Source organism: Apostichopus japonicus, chromosome 17 (assembly GCF_037975245.1).
Source record: "Apostichopus japonicus isolate 1M-3 chromosome 17, ASM3797524v1, whole genome shotgun sequence".
Classification (NCBI taxonomy): Eukaryota; Metazoa; Echinodermata; class Holothuroidea; order Aspidochirotida; family Stichopodidae; genus Apostichopus; species Apostichopus japonicus.
Window position 1 is genome coordinate 36478299 of NC_092577.1, and position 21380 is coordinate 36499678.

The 21380-nt window shown below is 37.2% G+C and overlaps 3 protein-coding genes across 7 annotated transcripts in view; 1 reads left to right on the forward strand and 2 right to left on the reverse strand.

The window, feature by feature from the left end:
- The window catches only part of LOC139954872 (interferon-induced very large GTPase 1-like), a 297255-nt gene that overhangs the window by 257197 nt on the left and 18678 nt on the right, over positions 1-21380 (reverse strand). The gene's annotated exons all lie outside the window — the stretch shown is intronic.
- LOC139954868 (uncharacterized) lies at positions 948-13558 on the reverse strand. 5 transcript variants are annotated; one of them, XM_071954837.1, is made up of 6 exons: positions 8187-10352; positions 7420-7635; positions 4459-5486; positions 3375-3444; positions 2498-2663; positions 948-1908 (listed from the first exon to the last, which is right to left on the reverse strand). In XM_071954837.1, the coding sequence occupies exons 1-6, from the start codon at positions 10330-10332 to the stop codon at positions 1794-1796; spliced, it is 3741 nt and encodes a 1246-aa protein (XP_071810938.1). In that variant the 5' UTR covers positions 10333-10352; the 3' UTR covers positions 948-1793. The 5 variants fall into 5 exon arrangements, 2 of the variants coding, with proteins under 2 accessions (XP_071810938.1, XP_071810939.1); XM_071954838.1 differs by lacking the exon at positions 2498-2663; XR_011788217.1 differs by lacking the exon at positions 2498-2663 and having other exon boundaries at positions 1780-1908; positions 3375-3457.
- LOC139985026 (uncharacterized) lies at positions 16694-21012 on the forward strand. The gene is made up of 4 exons (XM_071999205.1): positions 16694-17001; positions 17887-18039; positions 18689-18807; positions 19456-21012. Exons 2-4 carry the CDS (start codon positions 17937-17939, stop codon positions 19543-19545), a joined length of 312 nt encoding a protein of 103 aa, XP_071855306.1. The 5' UTR covers positions 16694-17001; positions 17887-17936; the 3' UTR covers positions 19546-21012.

A 21380-nucleotide genomic window follows, 5' to 3' on the forward strand; every position in this document is an offset into this window, starting at 1 on the left:
ACAGATGAAAACTGTGAAATTAACAATAAACTGTAGATGAATTTACCAAAAAATGTAATATTCACATTTTTGAAATGTAAAATTTTCCAATTTCACAATAAATTACACATTACTGTAATTAATTTACACAAAAATGTAATATTCACAATTGATTGTCTGCAGGGTCACAACAAATTTGGAAAATTAACAGGTCCTATTTCCATGGCAGTGGTATTTCACCAGTTGGTTAGCGATACAATATTTACTCGATCAAGGGCATACAATGTGACCTTCGCAAATGACCTTTGAGCTACTTGAAAAATGAAATGCTTGAACATGAAACATGTACAAATGACCATTATATATTTAAGTAAGGAATTTTAGCTTTTTTTCTGTAGTCAAATTTAGACTGTGGGTAAAACAGAGTAAATTTTCAAAAATGGAAAAAGACAAGGAAATAGTTTATTACAACTTTATTGGAACCTTTAAATGAATACCTGTAACTGTGCTTACATTCTTACTATCATTAAAACACCAGTCTTACATATGGCCATGTGTTTTAATCTGGGCCAGTATATAAGTGGCGATGTTACATCTGTGCAACACATTTCAAGGGGCGGCCACTCTCTAACCCCGCCCCCCACCTCCGGGTGCATGGATCTCGGGTCCCCCCGAAATTAGTGGTTTCCCCCTTAACCCCCTCCCCAAGAAAAAAATAACAAATACATCAGAAAAGTATAACATTTTGCCTCATTCGTTACCTCAAATCTCCATGTCTCAGAGGAAGGACATTTTGTACGAACGTATCTTCAATGTTTTCTGTTTCTTGCAAAACTTATTAAATCCCTATTCCTATATTTAAGGAACATTATTCACAGAATATAAGAATGTGGTCAAAATGAGAAGGGAAACAGGAAAGCGTGATGTACAATAAGACAACGATTTGCGGGAATGAAATTTGATCCTATTCTCATGGTTTCCGGGGAGAACAGGGAGACGCTTTAGGCTAGGTGAATAAATCATTTAAAAGGGCACCGACAGCACAAACAAAACGGTATCACAGAATTTTGTGCCGTCGGTGGTGTAATATTTTGGGGGACACTGACAGCTTTTTTTCAATAAAAAGGAAGGGCACGATGGCAAAAGCCTTCGGTTTTGTCGAGCCCTGAATATGATAACCTATTCTGAATCTGCGAACAGCCGATCTATCAGTAATGGGTCGCTAGAGTAAATGGGTGTAGTGACCAATGGAGTCGGCCCCAATTTTTCTGAAGTATAAATAATTCTTGCAATCAATTCTTACAATCCAAAGCCAAGTCTCATGCTTCACAGTTGGGCATTTTTAGACAATAAAACACATATGGAATTCTATATCGGCTGAACTAATGTCTGAATGGCAAACCTACTACACAAAATTGTGAGATTATAACTAATTGCTACCAGTGTTGGCGCAAGGATCATAATTTTGGGGGGAAATCTCCCCTGCCGAATTTTTTTGGGGGGGATTTTAAAAATTTTGGGGGAATACTAAAATTGAGCGTAAATTTAAACTTCTTCGACATAAAATGATGTTGTACTAGTTTTATGCATTAGCAAATGACAGTTGAGCATCAGTAGTACAAATTAAAAGCTGATAAAATCAAGCATCACCCCCCCCCCAAAAAAAAATATATATATATTTTTAAGGGGGGAAAATCCCCCCCCCCCGACGATTTCGCCAATGCGGGATCGGCAAGAACAGTGCGGGAATCTTGCAATCGTGCTGCTTAGCGCCATCACTGATTGCTACTATTTGTTAATGTTCACAATTGTCACTACAGAGCCCATTCGAAGTCACTGACGTTCTGGATCAAAGAGAGTACTTTCGGATGGGTGCCATATCCTTTCTTGAGTTTCAATCCTTTGTCCGGATTTATCATCAAGAAACACCTACAAAATTGAAGAATAAAAAATGGACAAAAATGGACAGATATAATAGTGTACAGAATAATACTTTGTCAAAATCCATCAAAAGATATATGCATGAGATCACTTATGAACAATTGTTGAGAGATTGAGTGATAGAAAGAGTGATGGATGCAGCGCAATCAAAATAGCCCTGACCAACATGATGCTTGTATGAGCTAGTGATATTATCTTGGAAATCTGTTATGTTCCGTAAATTTGTCGTTAAATACAATTACCCAAAGCTTGACATCAGCACCCACAAATGCGGATGAGTTTCCGACTTGCGGATGCACACAGCAAAGGCACACGCAAAAGTTTTGCGTGCAAAAACAAATTGTGTCCGACAGCACCTGACAAACCAGGCATCAGGTGTTGTTGTACACAGTTTTGTTTTGATGGTAAACCAACTTTCATGGATGTAGACGATGCGATTCCACCCACAAGGTTTTGCAGGTAATCAAAATCCCCTTAAGAAAATGAGCATTATTCTAACTCATATTCAAATGATGGGTCAAATTTTTCTTTTTCAATGCATTCAGGCATGGTTATTGACATACTGAGTGTACTGTACCTTTGAAAAAAGTCCAAAGTTGCAGGTGCTCCTTCATTATATTCTATTCCGAAACAGTAGTAGGCTGAAAACAGCATTCCGAGGGCAGACAGGAATGACAAAATATTGTCAGCAACAACATGGCGGTCGATAACCAGCATCCATTTCTTGGCAGTTAACATCTCACCTGAAAGTGAATAAATATATTTCTCATTCACCTCCTTTCAACAAGAACAAATTTGTGTTGAGATTCCAGCTGGGTATATTGTTCCTTTTGGGTAGTCTGTTTTTTATCCTTTTAGGTTGCTGCAGTTGCAATATTCTTGCATGGATTTGGCTACTGTATTGATTGCTGACCTCAAGTGACCTTGAAACAACATAAAAAACTAGGCTTTGAACTCCAAGTGGGGAACCTAAGCTAAGTATAATAACAGTTAGGGATGTACCCGATCCAAAATTTTGAGATCCGGCCGGACCCGATTTTACCCGATAGTACGAACTATCCGGCCAGATCTCCGGTCGGATAGTATGAACTATCCGGTACACCCCTAATAACAGTCCCACAAGATGATATTCCCCAGATTTCATGCTTACAATAAGTGTCATAGACGCACACACACCCACATGCCTGCAGAAATTATTTTCGCCATTGGCAAGAAATAACCCCCATCAAATCTTGCAACCTTGTGTGAACTTGTCCTCCTGTTGTCTTTTCATTTCAATTTGAAGTGAAGCATGTCACAGCTTCGAAATAATTTTTAGGTCTGATTTTTTTATTAGTGATCTGAAACAGTTCAGTAAATATTATTTCGTATTAGCTCATGAATTTTCAATACAGCCTTTAGGTTGACAAAAGGTTGAGTTAAAATCAATCTTATTCTACAGATAGAGTGCTTACCACAAGCAATCAGGAATGGAGTGTTTGGAAGATCCTTCTGCCTGTCTACATCATCTTTGGTGGTTGTAGGCTGAAATAGAAAATTAAATGAAAGAGAAATAATGTAAATCAAAACAGAAGGCCTTGATTCTGACGAACCTTATAACATTTTGATGAAATACACTGCAGCCTACAGACTTAGTGACCTTAAATCATTTTGATGTTTTTCTTTAGTGTCCCGTTAGTTATTGACCCCCTTATTGTTCCAAATTGTAGCTTGTGCAATTGTGCTTTTGCTATCAGTGCCCTCAACTATTCACCAGAATCAAGAAATCGCATCAATCACTGAGCAGTAGTAGTAACACTGTATGCCATCAGTGCAAATTTGCGTAAACCTGCATTGCAACATTCATCCACCATGCACTTTGACTCATTTCGGCTTTTCATTGTTGATGACACATGTAATGCTACTGTATGTATAGTATTTTTTGAAGGAACTCAATGATATTGTAGCCTAATTAAAGATTGATCAAATACGTCAGTAGCTATATTTACTAATAATATCGCTCAACAGCGATAAAATATATGTTGCATCATTTGTTATAAATTTGAAAGTTTGACAATGGGCAGGACGGTTCTCTTTGCAGAGAAATTACTGTAAGATGAGCTGGATGAGCAAAAATTATTACTACTCACTGAGCAAATATTGAATAAAACCCTGCCAGAAATTATTTATCTGGTATCGCTTTATAAATTGCAAACTTCAATATCTGAATAGCATTTTACTGAATGTAATTTCACATCATTTAGGGGAAATAGGGGGTTTCATTTAGAGAGGTCAGAGGACAGAGGCCATAATTCTAGCAATATTTCCTGTTTTGTTTGTGACTTACAAGACCTTGGAGGGGGCAGTTTTTATCACCAGATGCCATTTTCACTGGCAGGGAGATCCCTTTCCCAACCCTCACACCAGTTCCTTTATGGTTGATATGCATTGTTAACAGACAGCAGGCCTAATTTAAAAAAGTCTATTGCTGGCAATAGCACTTTTTTCAATTGCATAACCATGTGTGGGCAAATCAGGTTTACTGCGGGTTTGACTCACCTCCATAACAGTCACAAGGCATCCTGGTTCCTCTCCAAAGTACTTCATTAACAGAATGACAAGACCAGGAACCTCGGGCGAATCATTCCCCAGCTCTGCTTTGCTGCGTTCAATGTTGCATATTGTTCGTTGAAGCTGCTGCTTCCCGCAATCCTGCATAAAGTGTCTGACCTTTCTGCCTTTTGACTCGTATGCCTTCTCCAAACCTTCTTTGACATTCATTCCTACAAGTTCCTTGAAGTGAATTGCTAGCCCTTCCTCCTCGAATAAATAGGGCCATTCTACTTGGAGTTCAGGGATGGAGTACTTCCCAGATAATATGTCTTCTCTCTGTAGGTAGTAGGTAAGTTGCATACCCTCAGCATCAATGTCCTCTCCAATCTGAAATGAAGCCTTCATCTGGCCCTTCTTTTCAGCCAACATTTCTACTGTTTGCCCAGTGGGCAGCTCTTGGGGACTAAAGTTGATACAACCATACTGGTCTGTTTTCTTCTTCTTTGTCGGTGGCTGTGCAGCATTTTCCGGCTCCACTGGCCTTTTTGCACTATCAGAATCCCTCCTATTCTGGTTATATACCCTTTGTTGGATGTTTTTTAGGAGGGAATCATACCCGGTACCAATTGTTTGGCTTCCAATCACGTCCTTAAATGACTTAGGATAACGCAGAACAATCTTCTCTGCGATATGACTCAGTTGGCTTTTACTTGGCTTCAGAGTTATTTTTTGTAGATCGTCAACCAAGATCCGGATCATTTCCCGCCGCTGAGATGGCTTTGGCCTTTCTTGATTTTCTAAGGACTTCATCATAGGTTTGCTGAATTTCGTCCATGGAATTGTGTATCCCCTCGACCAATTAGCATGCTGTGATGGCGAGAGTTGGCCTGGCGATGAAATTTCTTCCAGAGAATACGCACTGCTGCTGGATGGAGAGGATGCCATGCTACCCGACGGAGAGAATGTTCCGCTGCAGGATGCGTGAGAACTTGAAGAAACTGGACGATCTTCAGTTGACTCATCAGATGAGCTCACTGTAAAGGATAACAGAGGAATGCATTAGTGAATTGATGGTAAGGTCCGTCGATATATCGATATATCCAGTATTGAACCCCATACGGATATTATCGATATTGAATTCTGCTCATACCGATACATAGAAAACATCGATATATAGCGCCCATATCGATATATGGTATGTACCGGTTCCGCGAAATTTCACGTATCTCCTAAATATTGGTATACCGACCATATCGATATATAGTGTATGTACCGGTTCCGCACAATTTCGCGTATTATAGTAAACATCGATATTTTATTGATGTATATTGATTTTCGTGTGTGTACCGGTTCCTCAAAATTTCACAGGAGAAAAACTATATACAGGATATTATTGATATTTTCTAGTCAATTTTTAGCGATACCAACAGACCTTAATTGATGGCCAAATGACTCCTGCTAAGAGTGTTTCCTCTCTAGTGACTGACAAATCTAAAACATCAAATATTGAGCAAATATTTGCCTGAAATGCTTAATGCTCCACATTGCACTACAGTGTACACTTAGTATACCTTAGAAGGGTAACTCTGACCCACTCGAAAAAAATTTGTCCCCAAATTTTTTGGGAAAGTTTTCAATCAGAATCAGACATACTTAGGACTACCTATTCCCATGCTATATAATGGTATGTGTATCTGGGATTGAAGTTAACCACCCTGCCCGGCTGCCCTAAAGAATTGCTTTATTTTTCGAGCCGGAAATTAAAATCTTGCAAAATTTTAACTCCATTACCCAGATGGTGTGTATTACTTACAGGAAGTTTTATGTCCTGCAAGGTTTGTCAATTTATTCACAACAAAGTAAATCATAAACTAGTTACTTTGATGTATGTACATACATACAGTAGTTTTCAATAAATTAAGTATTTTTTGTATAAAAATACACACAATTACAGTCACTTCAACTTTCCCACTCAAAATGTATTTTAGCTGGTTTGCACCATACAGAATGATAGTAGAGACGAACCAGAGTAAAATTGTCACAGAAATTATCCTGGCCTCTAGAAAATTTATATCCCTCATATTTTTTCCTGAATGATATGAAATTACATTCAGTAGACATGCTATCCAGATATCGAAGTTGAAGTTATTAGGCAGTACCAGTTACATTTCAAAACCTTTATATAGTATAGGGCCCAAAAAAAACTCTTGGAGTGCTACTTTGCAATACCCCACAAATACAATATGTGGGCCAAAGTTACCCAGGTACTTAATGCACATATGTTAATTACATAACAGTATGTCTACATACACACATGCCATCATGAAAAATATTAAAAAATGATATCCTAATACTGTATACAGTGGCACCAGGCTTCCCACAAGCTTAATTCAGCCTTGCCCATGGGGTAACTTTGCCCACCTCAAGATAAAAAACTGGTTAAATCAAGAAAAAATATCAATTAAAACTGAAATAAAAAAGCCGCCAAAGCATTTCGTCCTATGGTATATAGGTAATTACTAATGAGGCTATCATGACATCTCTCTGGAGAGGAATTTTGTGTAACTTTGGGGTAATTTGAGTTTTGAGACTGATGCCCCAGCATTTAGATCCAAACTGCACTTTGTAGTACACTGCATGTATAGGCAATATCGCCCTCCTGTTCCTCTTGGGAGGGCTATTTTTGGCTCAGGGGGGTTAATCGCAATCAGTCATCGCTTATTTCCTACCCTGTTCATGTTTAGTTCTGTGGGATGAATTAAATCACTCATGACGTGTCAACCATCGTTACATCACAAAAAAGATAAGGTGATTATGGAAATCTTTGATTTGATCTCTGGAAAATATCTCATAACAGCATAGTAAATACATAGCATACAATACATACTGTACAGTAGGCTTGCATTCGATCAATCTGTATTTTTATCTGAGCTTTCTAGGAAATTTAAAAGTAAATGATTCACACACCTTCTTTTTTCTTCCAACCGTGGATCAGCTTCCGAATCTGAATCGACTTCAGCATAGACAAATCATTAGACTCCACAAAGACAAGGTCGTCAGGCCCCTCTACCCCAACTTCATCACACAGATGCGCTGCAATCGAGGATACCTCATCTTCAGAGATGTTACTGAGGATTCCGCGTATTGCGGACTTGATGTCTTCAATCATTTTAAGGACAGTTCCTATATAAAACCACAAGAAATAGCATGTTTCAGTGGGACTACAGGAGCATTTCTTCTTCCATATGCAGACAGAGAGTAGTAATCAAGAAGCTCCTTGCTGTTTACACAAACAAATCTTTTACTGATATCAGTAGGTTCTAGTGAAAATACACGCAAGTCCATGTTCAGAATTGACTGGTGAACCCTTGCAACAAAGTACACTTGTGAGTTGTCCTTTATAACTGCAAAGAGAACCTGTCCAAACAATAAACCCTTGTCATCTTTACCAATAACAATGTAATCCCCCTTTTTGTACTTTGTTCCTCGAAAAGTAAGCTCATAAGTAACTTGATCCGCAACTGTTGCATTAAGTACGTTCATACACCCTTGTAGTGCTTCTGCATATGTTTCTAAATGTAATGGAACTGTTCGTTTTGCATCAATAGCCACAGGGAAGAAAGTCCCAGCACACATGTAAGATTGTAATAGTTGATGCCTTTCTGCCAATGTAAGACACAAGTTCTTAAAGTTATGCAAATGACGCACACATCTTTTGAAATATGAATGCTTACTCTCAAACCTCATAGTCCATGTTCGAATTAGAGGACCGAACTGCAGTATCAGCATAGGGTAATGGTTTAGAAAATGATGCTTTGGTCGCATTCTACGCTCTGGAAAAAGTCGGTGACGCGACTCCAAGTACTCCTCGATAAGAAAACTCAGATTAGCAATTTGAGCCTCATCAATACTAGGAGCACATAGAAGTTCCACCATATCATGTAGCTGAAGAAAAAACAGCCAGACTGCGTCGTTTGGATCAGAAATTTTATCGCCAATAAGAACAGGCAAAAGCCTTACAAGGCACCAATTCTCTACTGCCTGTCCGCCCAAGTTTTCGCCACTTGGATTAACTTTACTTGGTTGATTGTGTCTATCTGACCCAAGATACTTGAACTGCATTATTCTTCTATTCAGGTCTGTGTATGTTAGCCACTTTTTCTGTTTGATGAAATAAGCTAAAATCAGTGCCACATCATAATTCAGAACCCCTTCAAATAGATCATGGCCAAGACAAGGTGGCAAACCTGAACATACATGAAAATATTCCAGTTCATTAAAAATGGAGTCGAACTTGATCCCCTGTACAATTCTCGTGTCCTGATCCTGGATATGTTGCAATGCTCTATTATAATTGTTTTCATTTCGAATGAGACCAACAGCACATGGGTTGTCATGAAATTCTGTATTTGTAACTGAGCACCACCTACACCAACATGGAGTACTACTGAAGTTTTCTACGAATCCACCGATGCAATGCGATCCAAGATTATCACCAGCAATAAAACTTAAGGCACCCTTTACTGGATGCTGCTCGCCAGCTATGTCAATACCATTTAGTTCAAGATCTTTCAGATCATCAATCAATGGTCTTAGCAACTTTTCCTGTCCAAAGTACTTAAAATCATTCTCATTGCAAAGGAGTACTAGTAACATGTGATTCACACTCGACCTGAGGTGTGGTCTGAAATTAGCGAGTGTCATATACACTGCAAGAATTTTGTGTTTTTTCTTGCTGGACCCTAGTGGATTGCACACCTCAAAGGAATCTTGATAGAGGATTAGCTTTAAAGCATTTGGATTGTCCTGGAAGAAGGCATTTTCTTTGAAAGCAGCACCATCAGTTATATCATAAAATACTTTTCCCTCTTCATTAGGTCTACGGTTTCCATGATACATAGGGAATTTGGTATATAGATATTCCTCTTGAACAGACTTGTTCTTGAATAGGTTCTGCAAAGAATCTTTGATAGGTATGTACTGAAACTCTCTTTCTCTATTGTTATCATTTCTACCCAATTTAATAGGAACCGGTGCAACATAATTAAATTTCTTTTTATATGTTGATTTATGGATGTAGTCTGATCGCAGGGGTCCGGTGCTACATTCGGATAATAGGTCAGATGATTTCATTTCATTAATTAGTTCTTTTGCAGTTTGTTCTGGTATGTCTAGTTCATCAGTCAATTTTGACAACAGTTTCTGGAAAATCACTGTCTGACCTAGGCTGTGTATATCATTGAATTGTTCTACAATGTGCTGGACAGTTGAAGAAGGAAGCAGGTATTTTGATTCTAACTGCAGATAAAACAGTAGGAGATTTTGTACAAACAAATCTTCAACGTTATCTGTTTCTTGCAGAACTTCCAATTCATCCAAAGAATTTGCATCAAATTCGGCATATACAGTAGCATCATCCTGATTTTCGAAATTGTTCTCTATTGCAATGAGTTCTGCAGGAATATGATCAGTCATGTCTGACTTGTGACACCTTGACAAATGCGACGTGAATGATGATTTCTTTGTAAATGATGATTCACAGTTGTTAAATGGGCACAGAACAGTAGCCCCAACATCAAGGTGTTCTTTCAAGTGTTTCAACAAAGCTGGTATGTCATTACATACTTGTCTGCAGAAGATTATATCACACTGTAATGGAATATCAACATTTCTATATCGCCTATGAACTGCTGGTTTAGAATGGTCTCTTTGTAAATGGCTAACCAAACCAGAGTAAGTGGAAAGTTGTCGCAAGCATGCATCACGTGGACAGGGAAACGACCTGTTACACTCATTCCTGTGAAACCTACAGTGGTTAACATAACCTTTTATTGTTGTAAGTTGCTGTTCACAGTAGGAGCACTTGAAAACTTCATCCATGATAGTTTAAATATATATAGTTTATTGATATTTGTAGGTCTGTGTTTCATGAATCAATCATTCTGCAAGATATGGATGACTTCACAAACCAAAACAATCAGCATTATGCAATTGAAGTAGAGCACATGTTCCTATTTTAATACTGCTAAACTAGTTATTGGCGACAGTTACATGTAATCCAAGCAAGTAATCTGCAGTTGTGTTCTTCGGAGTCCTGATCAATTTCTGTGTGATATGTCCTGTAAGAATTAGGCAAAAATTTAATTACTGTGTAGATGAGTGTATTGTTATCATAATAAACTGTATAATATGGACACATTAGGGAGAGATGTATATTAAAATATTGTACGTTTGAACTTTTTCTGTAAACCAAGGTGCAGTGTGAGGTCTGTCCGTATTGAAAAGAGTTGATAACGATATATATATATCAATTTAAATTTATCAATAATACTATAGGTATATAGGTTTTCCCACAAAATTCTGCAGAGCCGGTATACACACAGAAATTACAATTTGTACGCTAGGAGCACTTTTGTCATCCATGATGTGGAATAGTTTGCCCTATTTCATCAATGAATGCAAATTTTGCACTCATTGTTGTGATAAATTAAAACTAGAGCATCAATGGTGCAGAAACTCATACCTTTCAGAGCCCCAAAAATGTAGGGCCCATGGAACTGTAGGGCCCACAGAATTTAAGGCGTGTTTTCAGATTCCACAAAAAATTGGAGGCCCCCAAAAATTAAAAGCCAAAAATTTTTAAGGGCCAAGCCAATTTCAGGGCAAATTTGTCGGAGAAGACTCATTTTGAGTGATTTCATAAAATGGCCCCTAGGTGAATTACTATTTCCCCTTTTTACACTGTTCTCTATTCTAAACCACCTTCCCTCTTTTTGCATAGGTTTTTGCCTCAATATCCTGGGCAATTTGTACACACTCTCTCCTACAATACCACTGAACTACCCTAATAATAGTAAGCCTTCTCCTCTGTACCAGAGCAGACAATGGACATTTGCCTCACTCACAAGTTCACCTTCCAAAGTTGTTCCTAGCTGCTAGCTGGCTACATTCTACTTCTAGTACCATGGAGTTAAAATGACTCCTTGACTTGTTAGAATCGGCGAGTGCTGATTGGCTAAAAAAGGTCTCCTATACTTTAACACAGTCAACTATACATACTCTATTGGTAATAACAAATAAGATTTTCCTTTAACTCTCCCCAGGTTTTTGCATGAGCTTAACCACAAATGTAAACAAACATGCAGAAACTGGGGGACAAATTAAAGGAGATTTGGCAAGAGGTGTGAGCTCAGATTTTTTTTTAAGAATGGGGATTAATTGTAATTAATTAACCATTGACCAAAAATTATTAGGCACCACCTTATCCATACACAATCCAACAATCATCAGTTCAACTTTGAATATGATCCATCAAAATCTTGAGAAGACTAGGATATTTATTAATATTACGTAGAATGACCCACGATGACCCCCTTATTTTGACCCCGATTTGACCTTAATTAACCGAACACCCCCCATAACCCTCATCCCAAGGAACGTTGTGACCAAGTTTCATTATAATTGGCCATACACTGTACGAACAGAGGCAATTTGAAAATATGGGGCCCCTAGTTGACCTTTGATCTCAAATTTATGAACAACCTGAATTCACTAATACCACAGTACTATTGTCACAAACCCTCAACATTGTACCATGGAATCCGTAGGATCCGATAACCAAATGTTACAAACCTGTTAACATATTACAAAATTATTTTACTTTACATCCGGGCGCTAGCGCACGCTTCTCACGTGTGGGGCGAAACAGACAACCTGCTGCCATCTGAAGTTAGTAATACTATAGGGCAGGGCGGACTTCTTTGAAAAATGCTGTTACCAGGACAACTGTACCCAACCTGCCGTACTATCAGCCAGTGAAAACAAACGGTCTACGTTCACTTACACTGAGTTACTGTGGCCTAGCTTGATCCACAGAGCTAAAATATTCTTATTTACAAGTTTAAACTTCAAATAATGTCAAATATCTGTGTAGTTATATGCTACTTAAACACTTATCGTTTGGGATTTAGGGAACAAGTACGTCAAGAAACATTTTTTCACTTAGCAAAAGCCATTATTTGTACGCTATCTCGCTGTTGGTATGTGTGTGCTCACCGGCAGAAATCCAGTGAATGCTGAAAAGTGACGTCAGCACGCGCTGCCCTATTGTAATTATTTTCTCAAATTTCACCATCTGACTTCTGAGCCTTTGTAACTAGCCTAAATAAGATAATTAACATGGGTTGATCATTTTATTGATGCATGCAAGTGATCTGATAGAGGCTAGTGATGGATAAACTAGTACTACTATTCCTTTAGTACTACTATGTTAGCATATTAAAGAAACTTAGAAATAACCTACGATTTGTTAATACTATTAAATTATTCTCACCAGTTTGTCAAGCATACTGTATGACAAAGTAGAATTCGGCCTAGCTAGTTCAATCCAAATCTCAAGTTCGAATAGTTCATATAATAGACCGAGAATATCGTTTGAATTTGAAATAATTTCACTTTATACAAACGGCAAGGGTGATATTTACTATAGACTAGTAGTACTAGTAGTACAGGCCAACGCCGCACCTTGGCGGGAAAACTTACTACGAATAGCCTAACACACTAATTCACCTGTATAAACAGTCAATTAACAGAGCAGAAAAGCCTAGGCTTAAGTTTGCCCCGATAACAGCGTCATGCAGTGTGTCGCCTAGGCTATATAGACCTAGCCTAGTGCTACTATTTAGCCAGTGAATTGTTGCACCAAATATGTGCGATACGGAAAAAATCAGTGATGTGTTTGTACGTATCGAAAGGGACAATTTCATAAAAGATTTGAACTCATTCCTTACCTTAAATAACGGCTAGCTAGTCTGAGACTGTGAACGGAATTCGGTCGACACGACGTGTGAGTACGAGTACACATGCGACGGGGTCCGGTACAGAGAATACGTATGGTCAACCAGAGTGTATATAATAGCATGCATGTCCCGCCTGCACGTTATGTATCGCAGCTAGCTAGCGGCGGTGCAGTACATACTATGACGTATACGTACGTCGTACGCGTAAAGTTGATATGAATACAGTACACCGGCTGTTTTTGGAATTACCTGTTGACAATTGTATTTTATACTACGGAACTACTGTAAATTATACAGTAATTTTTTACAGTGTAGCCAGCAATAAATTTCAGATTACCTAATATGTGCATAAAATATGTCGCCGTTCATCGTCACCAGCAGTTACTATATACCAGAACAAACAAACTACAACACGCTCCAGATAAACATACTTATTTTGGTTAAAAATTTTAGAAACTCAAGTACATGCCGTCTAAAGGACCAAGCGACGCAGCTGTCACACTATATTAACATCCAAAGTCAGTATAAATTTCGACTTTTTTAAAGAAGTGTTGGGTACAACGTTAAAATTTCAAAATGGTAACGTCGTCACTTAGTGGTAAACTATCATATGCTCGACAGTATTTTTTCTTATTACATTATAAGCTTTTACAGGGATAACAATATTTAGAAATGTTTATATTTAACGTAAACAATTCGAGACAAACAGTCAAAATTTGGATTTAGTACGCTAAGATTTTGACTTAAACGCCCAATTACCAGAGAAAATTTCGAGATTGTGAGAAGGAACCCCGAAGTATTTAGATGACATGTCGATATTTCGAGCCGACACGTCAGAAATCAGAGGGCCACAATATGATCTCTTAAGTTTGGAAAATTTCCTAGGCCACTGTAAAATTCTTATGGTTACATGAAAAGTGACCTTCCGTCTGTTTTTTAGCAATAAACCAGAATAACTTGGTCTTGTTCCTTGTTTTGAATATATAATGTGTACAACACGACTAGCGTGGTCGAGTGTGACGAAAAAGTACCGTGAAATTTTCAAGCGGATAATGCTGAATATGCGAATTTCTTGCATACAAATTACTGCTGGTCCTTAACAGTTCGGATCACCTGGGTTTTACTGCATATATGAAATAAGGTCTTCCTACTCCGTAAGACAGAACTTCATACTATACATCAGTATTTATCGAGCTTTATCGTTTTGGGTTATTTGGGTTTACAAGACATCAAACCTAAATGTGTTGAAATGTGTCCTTTCTTCTAGAATATGGAAATTTCCCTGGATGGTATTGGGCAACATATGAAATCACTTACGGTCGATGGTAAGAAAGTTCATGTCTTAACCACGTAGAAGTATGATAGGGAGTATCTTTGGAGAGACTATCTTCTCGTCAAGAGGTATATATAGACAAAGGCCTTAAGAATGACGAATTTACCAAGTAGATCGATTTACACCAAAGTCTTGTTTTTAAACGCTTGGTGCGGCTGTATCAGATGTACGACGCAAATGTGATAGAAATCCTGCCAAGACTGTTATTGCCGACATGTGAAGATTGTGACAGAAGAGAAAGCCTCGAGATTGATCAACAAAACCACCTTCCGGGACCTATTTGAATGTTACCAATGATATAAGAAGTTAAATCTACCAAGCGCTCTATTGGAATGGACTTACCTCTACAAATCGGCTGTCTCGTGTAACAGCATGCAAAGTTACTCATGTTTCAAGTTATGAAGATTTTTTCAACAAATATTTCTACCAAAACGTTTTATTGAACACATGGTTACCCTGGTCAGTCCTTGATAATTCCTTTCTTGATTATTCTACATTTGTTTACATTTAACGTGAAAATACGTCGAAAGCTCTCACCGATAGTTAAAAAGTAATCTGGTGCTTTAAATTCTAGAGAGCTATCTATTCCGAATGTTCCTATTTATAATCCCCTCACCCCCACCCCACCCCCCCCCCAGTAAGAGCACTTTACTTGTGTTCCTCATTACAATTTCTATTCGTTTAATTGTGTCAAACCTTCTGCCAATGCCCATTGTATCAGTAAACATGTCAGAACTTGTTGCCAAAGTGTCACCTTTCTACATCAAAACGCTTGATAAAGAGGGCGCTTCGGTCATGACAACGCAAACATTTGCATTGTAATAGACTAAAATCATTTGAAATAGAGGACAACTGTCTTATATCGTCTGAAGAAATGAAACTATTTTTTCATATGACACATACTCATTAATATTCATAAAAAAATATTCATTGGAAAAAAGTAACTTATGACGTCTTTGCAACATGAACTATGCTGTCATTTTACAATTGACGTCTAGCATGCATATTCATATACTTTAATGCTTAAAGAAAGTTCTAATGCAGAAACAAAACAACGACCCACGGCATTTGACTTCTTTTCACTTTTAAATCCGTTAATTATAAACCAAAAGACTCATTTGCATAACAAAACTTGTCCTACAACGTCGAAGCCGGTGCTATTATAATATCGGAAATAAAGGTTGGTGTGCCTTGGGGTGGGGGTGCATTATATGCAATATTATTTACTGTATATACTGATGAAATTAGTTCAAACTCACACATTTCTGTTACAAAATATTCCGAAGATACTGCTGTATCATGCACAACTCTTTTCAGTGTTCTGTAAATGACATTGTTACAAAATGTGACCGCAAGACTGTATTGCGTAACCCCAAAAATAAAGGAAATTTGTTTTTGAAAATAAAACCATAAAATATGAAGGTCGCATTCTATCAAGATCGCAACGTATTATTATTGAGGGAGCTGAGGTGGCTAGAACCTCCAAAACTGAGTACTTAGAGTATACATCGACGACAGTTTGACCTTTTCTTCAGTGCAAACCATCAAGGTATTGAAAAAAAAGTATATTACAAAGTATCTACTGTGGCTTACGTTGTGTGGCTTTGATATGACAGATATTGAATATTTCATTAAAAGTCTAAACTGTAGCTGGGTAAAACGGTATTTAGCCCCTCAGAGAGAAAACATTAAATATTAAATATTTTTTGATTTGTATCTAAAACAGTTCGGTTGTGCTTTTCTTTTTAAATGTAATTTCTATAAGGATGCAGTTTCTTGTATTTCTAATATTTTTTGCAGAGAAGTGTGTGAGGCTTCGGCTGAGTTTAATTGGTATCATCCAGACAGTAATTATGGTAATGAAATCATTTTAAACAACTGTCATATATTGGTTAACAATAAAGTAATTAGTATAATCTTTTAAATCACAGAACAATTCATGTGAAAGATTTCATTAAAAATGATGGCTCGGTAATTCCATATAACACGTTTCAAGCGAAAATATATATTAGAAATTTTCCTTTTTCTTCATACTTTGGGATTATTCACGCCATTCCTAGTTATTGGAGGGTGTACCATGATTCTGTTTTGCTCCCAATGAGTGAAAATAACTTTAATACACTCTAAAAACGTCCTGGTGAAATAATCCTGGTTACCTCAAAGTGACACCATTGGGGTTAAAATATTAGCAGCCAACCCGTATCCTGGTTAGCCTGATTTGAATTTTATCACGCTCTAACTTTTAACTACTTTCCTGGTTGAATTCAGTGACGTAATTGACATGCTAACTTCGCGGGATTTTCGTAACGAGCACAGTGTCGGTCGAAAGATTTCACATCAGGCCAGAAACCATGGATGAGTTTGTCAAAGAAAAATTAGCAGAATGGAATCTATCATCACTGAATGATATATTTGAAGGTAAAGTTTGTTTTGATTATTGTGATGCAGAAAGGTTTGACCTATTTTCTTTGAAATACGTGCGATTGTCTTAACAGACGTTCGGTAGGCCAATAAAGTGGGCTAACACTAAGTTGACTTAGTGAAAGGGCTAGGCCCAACGTTATGACAGGTCTAGCAATGGATAAGCCTACACATTGCTAGCTGTCGAACATGGCTGTGCTTTACTTTAGTACTTTAAATTTTGCACAGTCCTGTTCGAAGGCTAATATAATGCAGACAATGCCAAGGCTAGACCTACATTAAACCAGTTGCTGTGACTTATGCCGCCCTGTAAAAAGGAGCGAACCGCCACTAAAAATGGTAACTCTTGTTTGTTTTGGCAAAATTTGACGACAGAAATTTAGCCTACTGTAGCAACTACCATATCACGATTGCAACTCTCTTTAGCTTGTGCATAGGCTACGCATATCCTAACAGTATTAGGCTAGGCCTGCTGATACTAATGGCTAAGCGTATACTAATGTTAGTCCCCACTGTTAATTGTTACTAAGTTAGGCTAGTACTACAGTATGTGTCAGGCCAATAATAATATAACAACAGGCCTCCCACTGAACCATTAATCAACCCAGTAATATCCAACATTGCAATTGAGAGGCTTATCCCAAAAAAATTGGCCCATTTGCTATGACAACCTAACTTCACAGGTCCCCTTGTCCCTCAAAAGAAAGTACACATTTTTTTGTCATTCTCTCTTGACTAAATATGTGTTGTGTTAAGATATACGGATGAATGAAAGGTGGATAGGTGGGTGGAACATTGAACAGAACTTCTTCCTAGGCTTCATATATCTTGTACAACCCATGTATGAAGGTGTTGCATTTTCTCTCTTCCTCTCTTTTTAAGAATGAGATGGATTTCGCAGAATTAATCCTAATGTTGCAGATAACATTTTGATGCAGTGGACCTTGCCCTTCGTTGAAAAGGTTTTGCAGTATGCAGATCTGCAGAGAAAGTGGCAATCATATCTCAACGTCAAATCAAACAGGCTTGATTCTGGTATGTACATATTGCTATCATAACATATTTCAACAAGATATCATGCAATTGCAATGATAGTTTGATTGCTTTTAGTTGTTTATGTAATATACTTTCAGAGAGAAGTTCAAATTGGAGCTTTAAGATTTTATAATATAACAAACAGCAGTAATGTAGTCAAAACCAGTAGATCCAAGTTGATATTGATGCACACATTGTACACCAAAGGACAACACTTGCTGTTGTTCAACTATTGTTAATCAATGTATTAAAGTAGTAATCACTGTGAAGATGATGCATGAAGTCACTTTATGACTCTGAACAATACGGGTTAACATATGCCAAAATATGTTAACCCGCATGTTTCCCAAAATTATGTTAATATTCCTTCTTCTGCTATATGACATCTTAATCTTGTGTTGGGAAACTAGATACAGGTCTATTTACATATATATGTTTGTACACATGTGTGTAGATGTGTTTTGGCAGGCTGCAACATACATGTATGTTGCAGCGTTCAAACATTAACTAATGGTGTTTGCAGCTGACAGAAAGGTAAGAAATGCACAAGCTGAAGTTTGCGTTGTGTGATAAGCAAAACGGAGTCAACATTATTTAAAACTGAAGTAGTTATTCAAAGATTGGTTTCTGCATTTTCTGTATTTTTCAGATGAAAATAAGAGTAACATTGGATTTAATTTGTTGCCCTGCATTTTACCATCTGGGAGAAATGGGAAGAAGAGGTGCAGCATTGATGATGCGATGAAATCCTTTGTGGATCTTCAACCTGTAAGTTATTATGGCTTCTACAGTAACACTCAAGTTGTCACAAATCAATGAAACAGTTGTTATTTGTAACAATTGACATGCAGACTGATGAGTTTGTAGTGAAACACACTATCAGCTGTGAAAATTGCAGTGACTATGCAGTATCTTCGACCAATTGGGTCTTTGCAACCAGTCTTTCATGATGCTCTTTTACGCTGTAAAATGTTTTTTTTTTTTCTTATAGTACTGGCAGTTTTACGCTGTAAAATGTTTTTTTCTTTTTTCTTATAGTACTGGCAGTAGTGGGAACTGGTAAAGTGGGGAGCTTCCCTTGTTTAAAGTTGTAAACGAACTCTCCTAATGGACTTATTTTCCAAGTTTTTTATTGTTTTAAAGGATAAAAAAGGAACTTCCAAAAATAAGGCTACAACAGACAAGGTTGCATGTCTGTTTATAGACATGACTAGTTACTTTTTTTAAAAAGATGACTGAATGTCTTGTGAGGTAAATTTCTTCCAGGGTGGTTAAAGACTTTAAAATTTTGCCCGAAGGTGACCATATTTGAATATCTGGCATATTTGGGGCCAATGCAGCATACCTTCAAACTTTTCAAAGTGTTCTTTTCCAGGAAGTGTGTATTTAAATCTGCTTTTTTTCTGTTTTTTGAAGGTTGGCACCAACATGCCCAAATACTTGGAGGAAGTTGACAACCACCAGCCTTTTGTCTTAATAATGGCTAATCGGGATGCTGCCCATTAAATTTTTGTTGTGGCGGATGGGCATGGATTAGAGCAGCAGACCCTACTAAAGGCTCTTGATGTTTGCTTCAAGTTGTTATATGTATTAGACCTTCACTATCCACTATGGCAATGTGTGGTCACATGGGAGTTTGTCCAGAAGGTTCTATACGGACTGGACACTAAAGTCAAATCGAAAACATCACCTGCCGTGATTGCAATGAGGGCTGCATTGATAGCAGGAATGGATGACTGATGCCAGAAGCTTGAAACATCATCACTTATCTCCAACTATTGTTCATTCTTTTTTATTGTAATGGTTTGTGACATGTTGAAACTTGCCATGGATATCATTCGTTTGTTATAACTTTTCTTCCTATCTACAGTACCATAGTTGGCCTATCTTTGTCAACATTTGTAGCAATTCTTCCAACCAGTCTCCAAGAGGAATCTACAGTCATACATACAGGTTTTTAAGTTTTCAATACATCGTAAAGTTGCTTTTAATTTGTGTGTACTTATCTGTCAAAAACCAGAACTATGTATTCAGTTAGTATTCATTGTTCAACCTTAGGGACAGGTCAGTCCATCAAGTTTCTCCTCTAGTCCTTTATAATACTTTTTGTTTTACATAGACAAGACTTTTCAGTTCATGAACAATTTCTTAACACTTTTATTTTCACTCATAGCATGATAAATCAAAATTAGTTGTATATTTTAAACTTCATAGACATGGTATTGCTGTTCATGGAATCAAGGGTCATTTGACAAACTGAAACCGTTATGAATAGTTCGATCTATGATTAAATCATACTGAAATCGAAACTTGTTTGAAGTACATAATTTTCATTGTTCCATGTCAAAAAGGAACAAAGGTCAACATCTGACATCCTTGTAGCACAAAAATTACATGTGATGCGAAATTCATGTATGGTTCATCATAGTATAAGAAACCTACGTTGTATTTGATTGCTCTCTATGGGTTTTGAATAATAATGACTAAACCTTTTCAGCAGTTCAAAAGATTTCCCTATTCAACTCCTGCTGGAATATTTTAAGAAAAGATGACTAAAGGCGGTAGTACAACATTATTTTCCTTAAAAGTTTTAAAAGTAATTAATTGTAGTTATATGCTTACTTTAAACTTCAAATCTTTCACCATGTGTGCTATCCATGTTTTTTGTAGTAATTTTAGCTTTATTTTTTTAGTAGTAATAGCTGTACTTTAAGTATGTGAAACACTTGCCATAATGTTGTTTTAAAGTTTACATGTTTACTTATTAATATGATGCAAACACTAGTAGAAGTTTTACCTTCTTTATATCCGTCCATTATTCCTCTCATTCTTCGAATGCATTTGCCTGATTATACTATGTATATATTTACACCACTTGCCATCAAACATTCTCTTACGTTTACATTCATGTTTTACTATTTGTTTATTGAAGATTTACTAAAGATGTTTTCAAATAGATAGTTACACCCTCTACTTTTTGTACTTGTTTAAATTTTGTACACGTATTTACTTGTTGGCGTTTCAGTTTGTTGTTCCGAATATGTTCTACGCCACATTACAATGCTTTTGTTATGCATTATCCAGGGAAGTCTATAGGCTGTGTTTTGTCCTGTGCCTAGGTTATTTGATAAAGAGGTGGATTTACAATCTGACAATGATGTCTCATAAAATAATGAATAAAACCCTGATTATGCTATGGATAAAGAACCAGGTAATTTGTTAAACCTCTGACATTTTTCCTGGTTACAAACTGACCATTGTGCCTGGTCACTAACTGACCATTATTCCTGGTCACAAACTGACCATTAATCCTGGTCACAAACTGACCATTAATCCTGGTC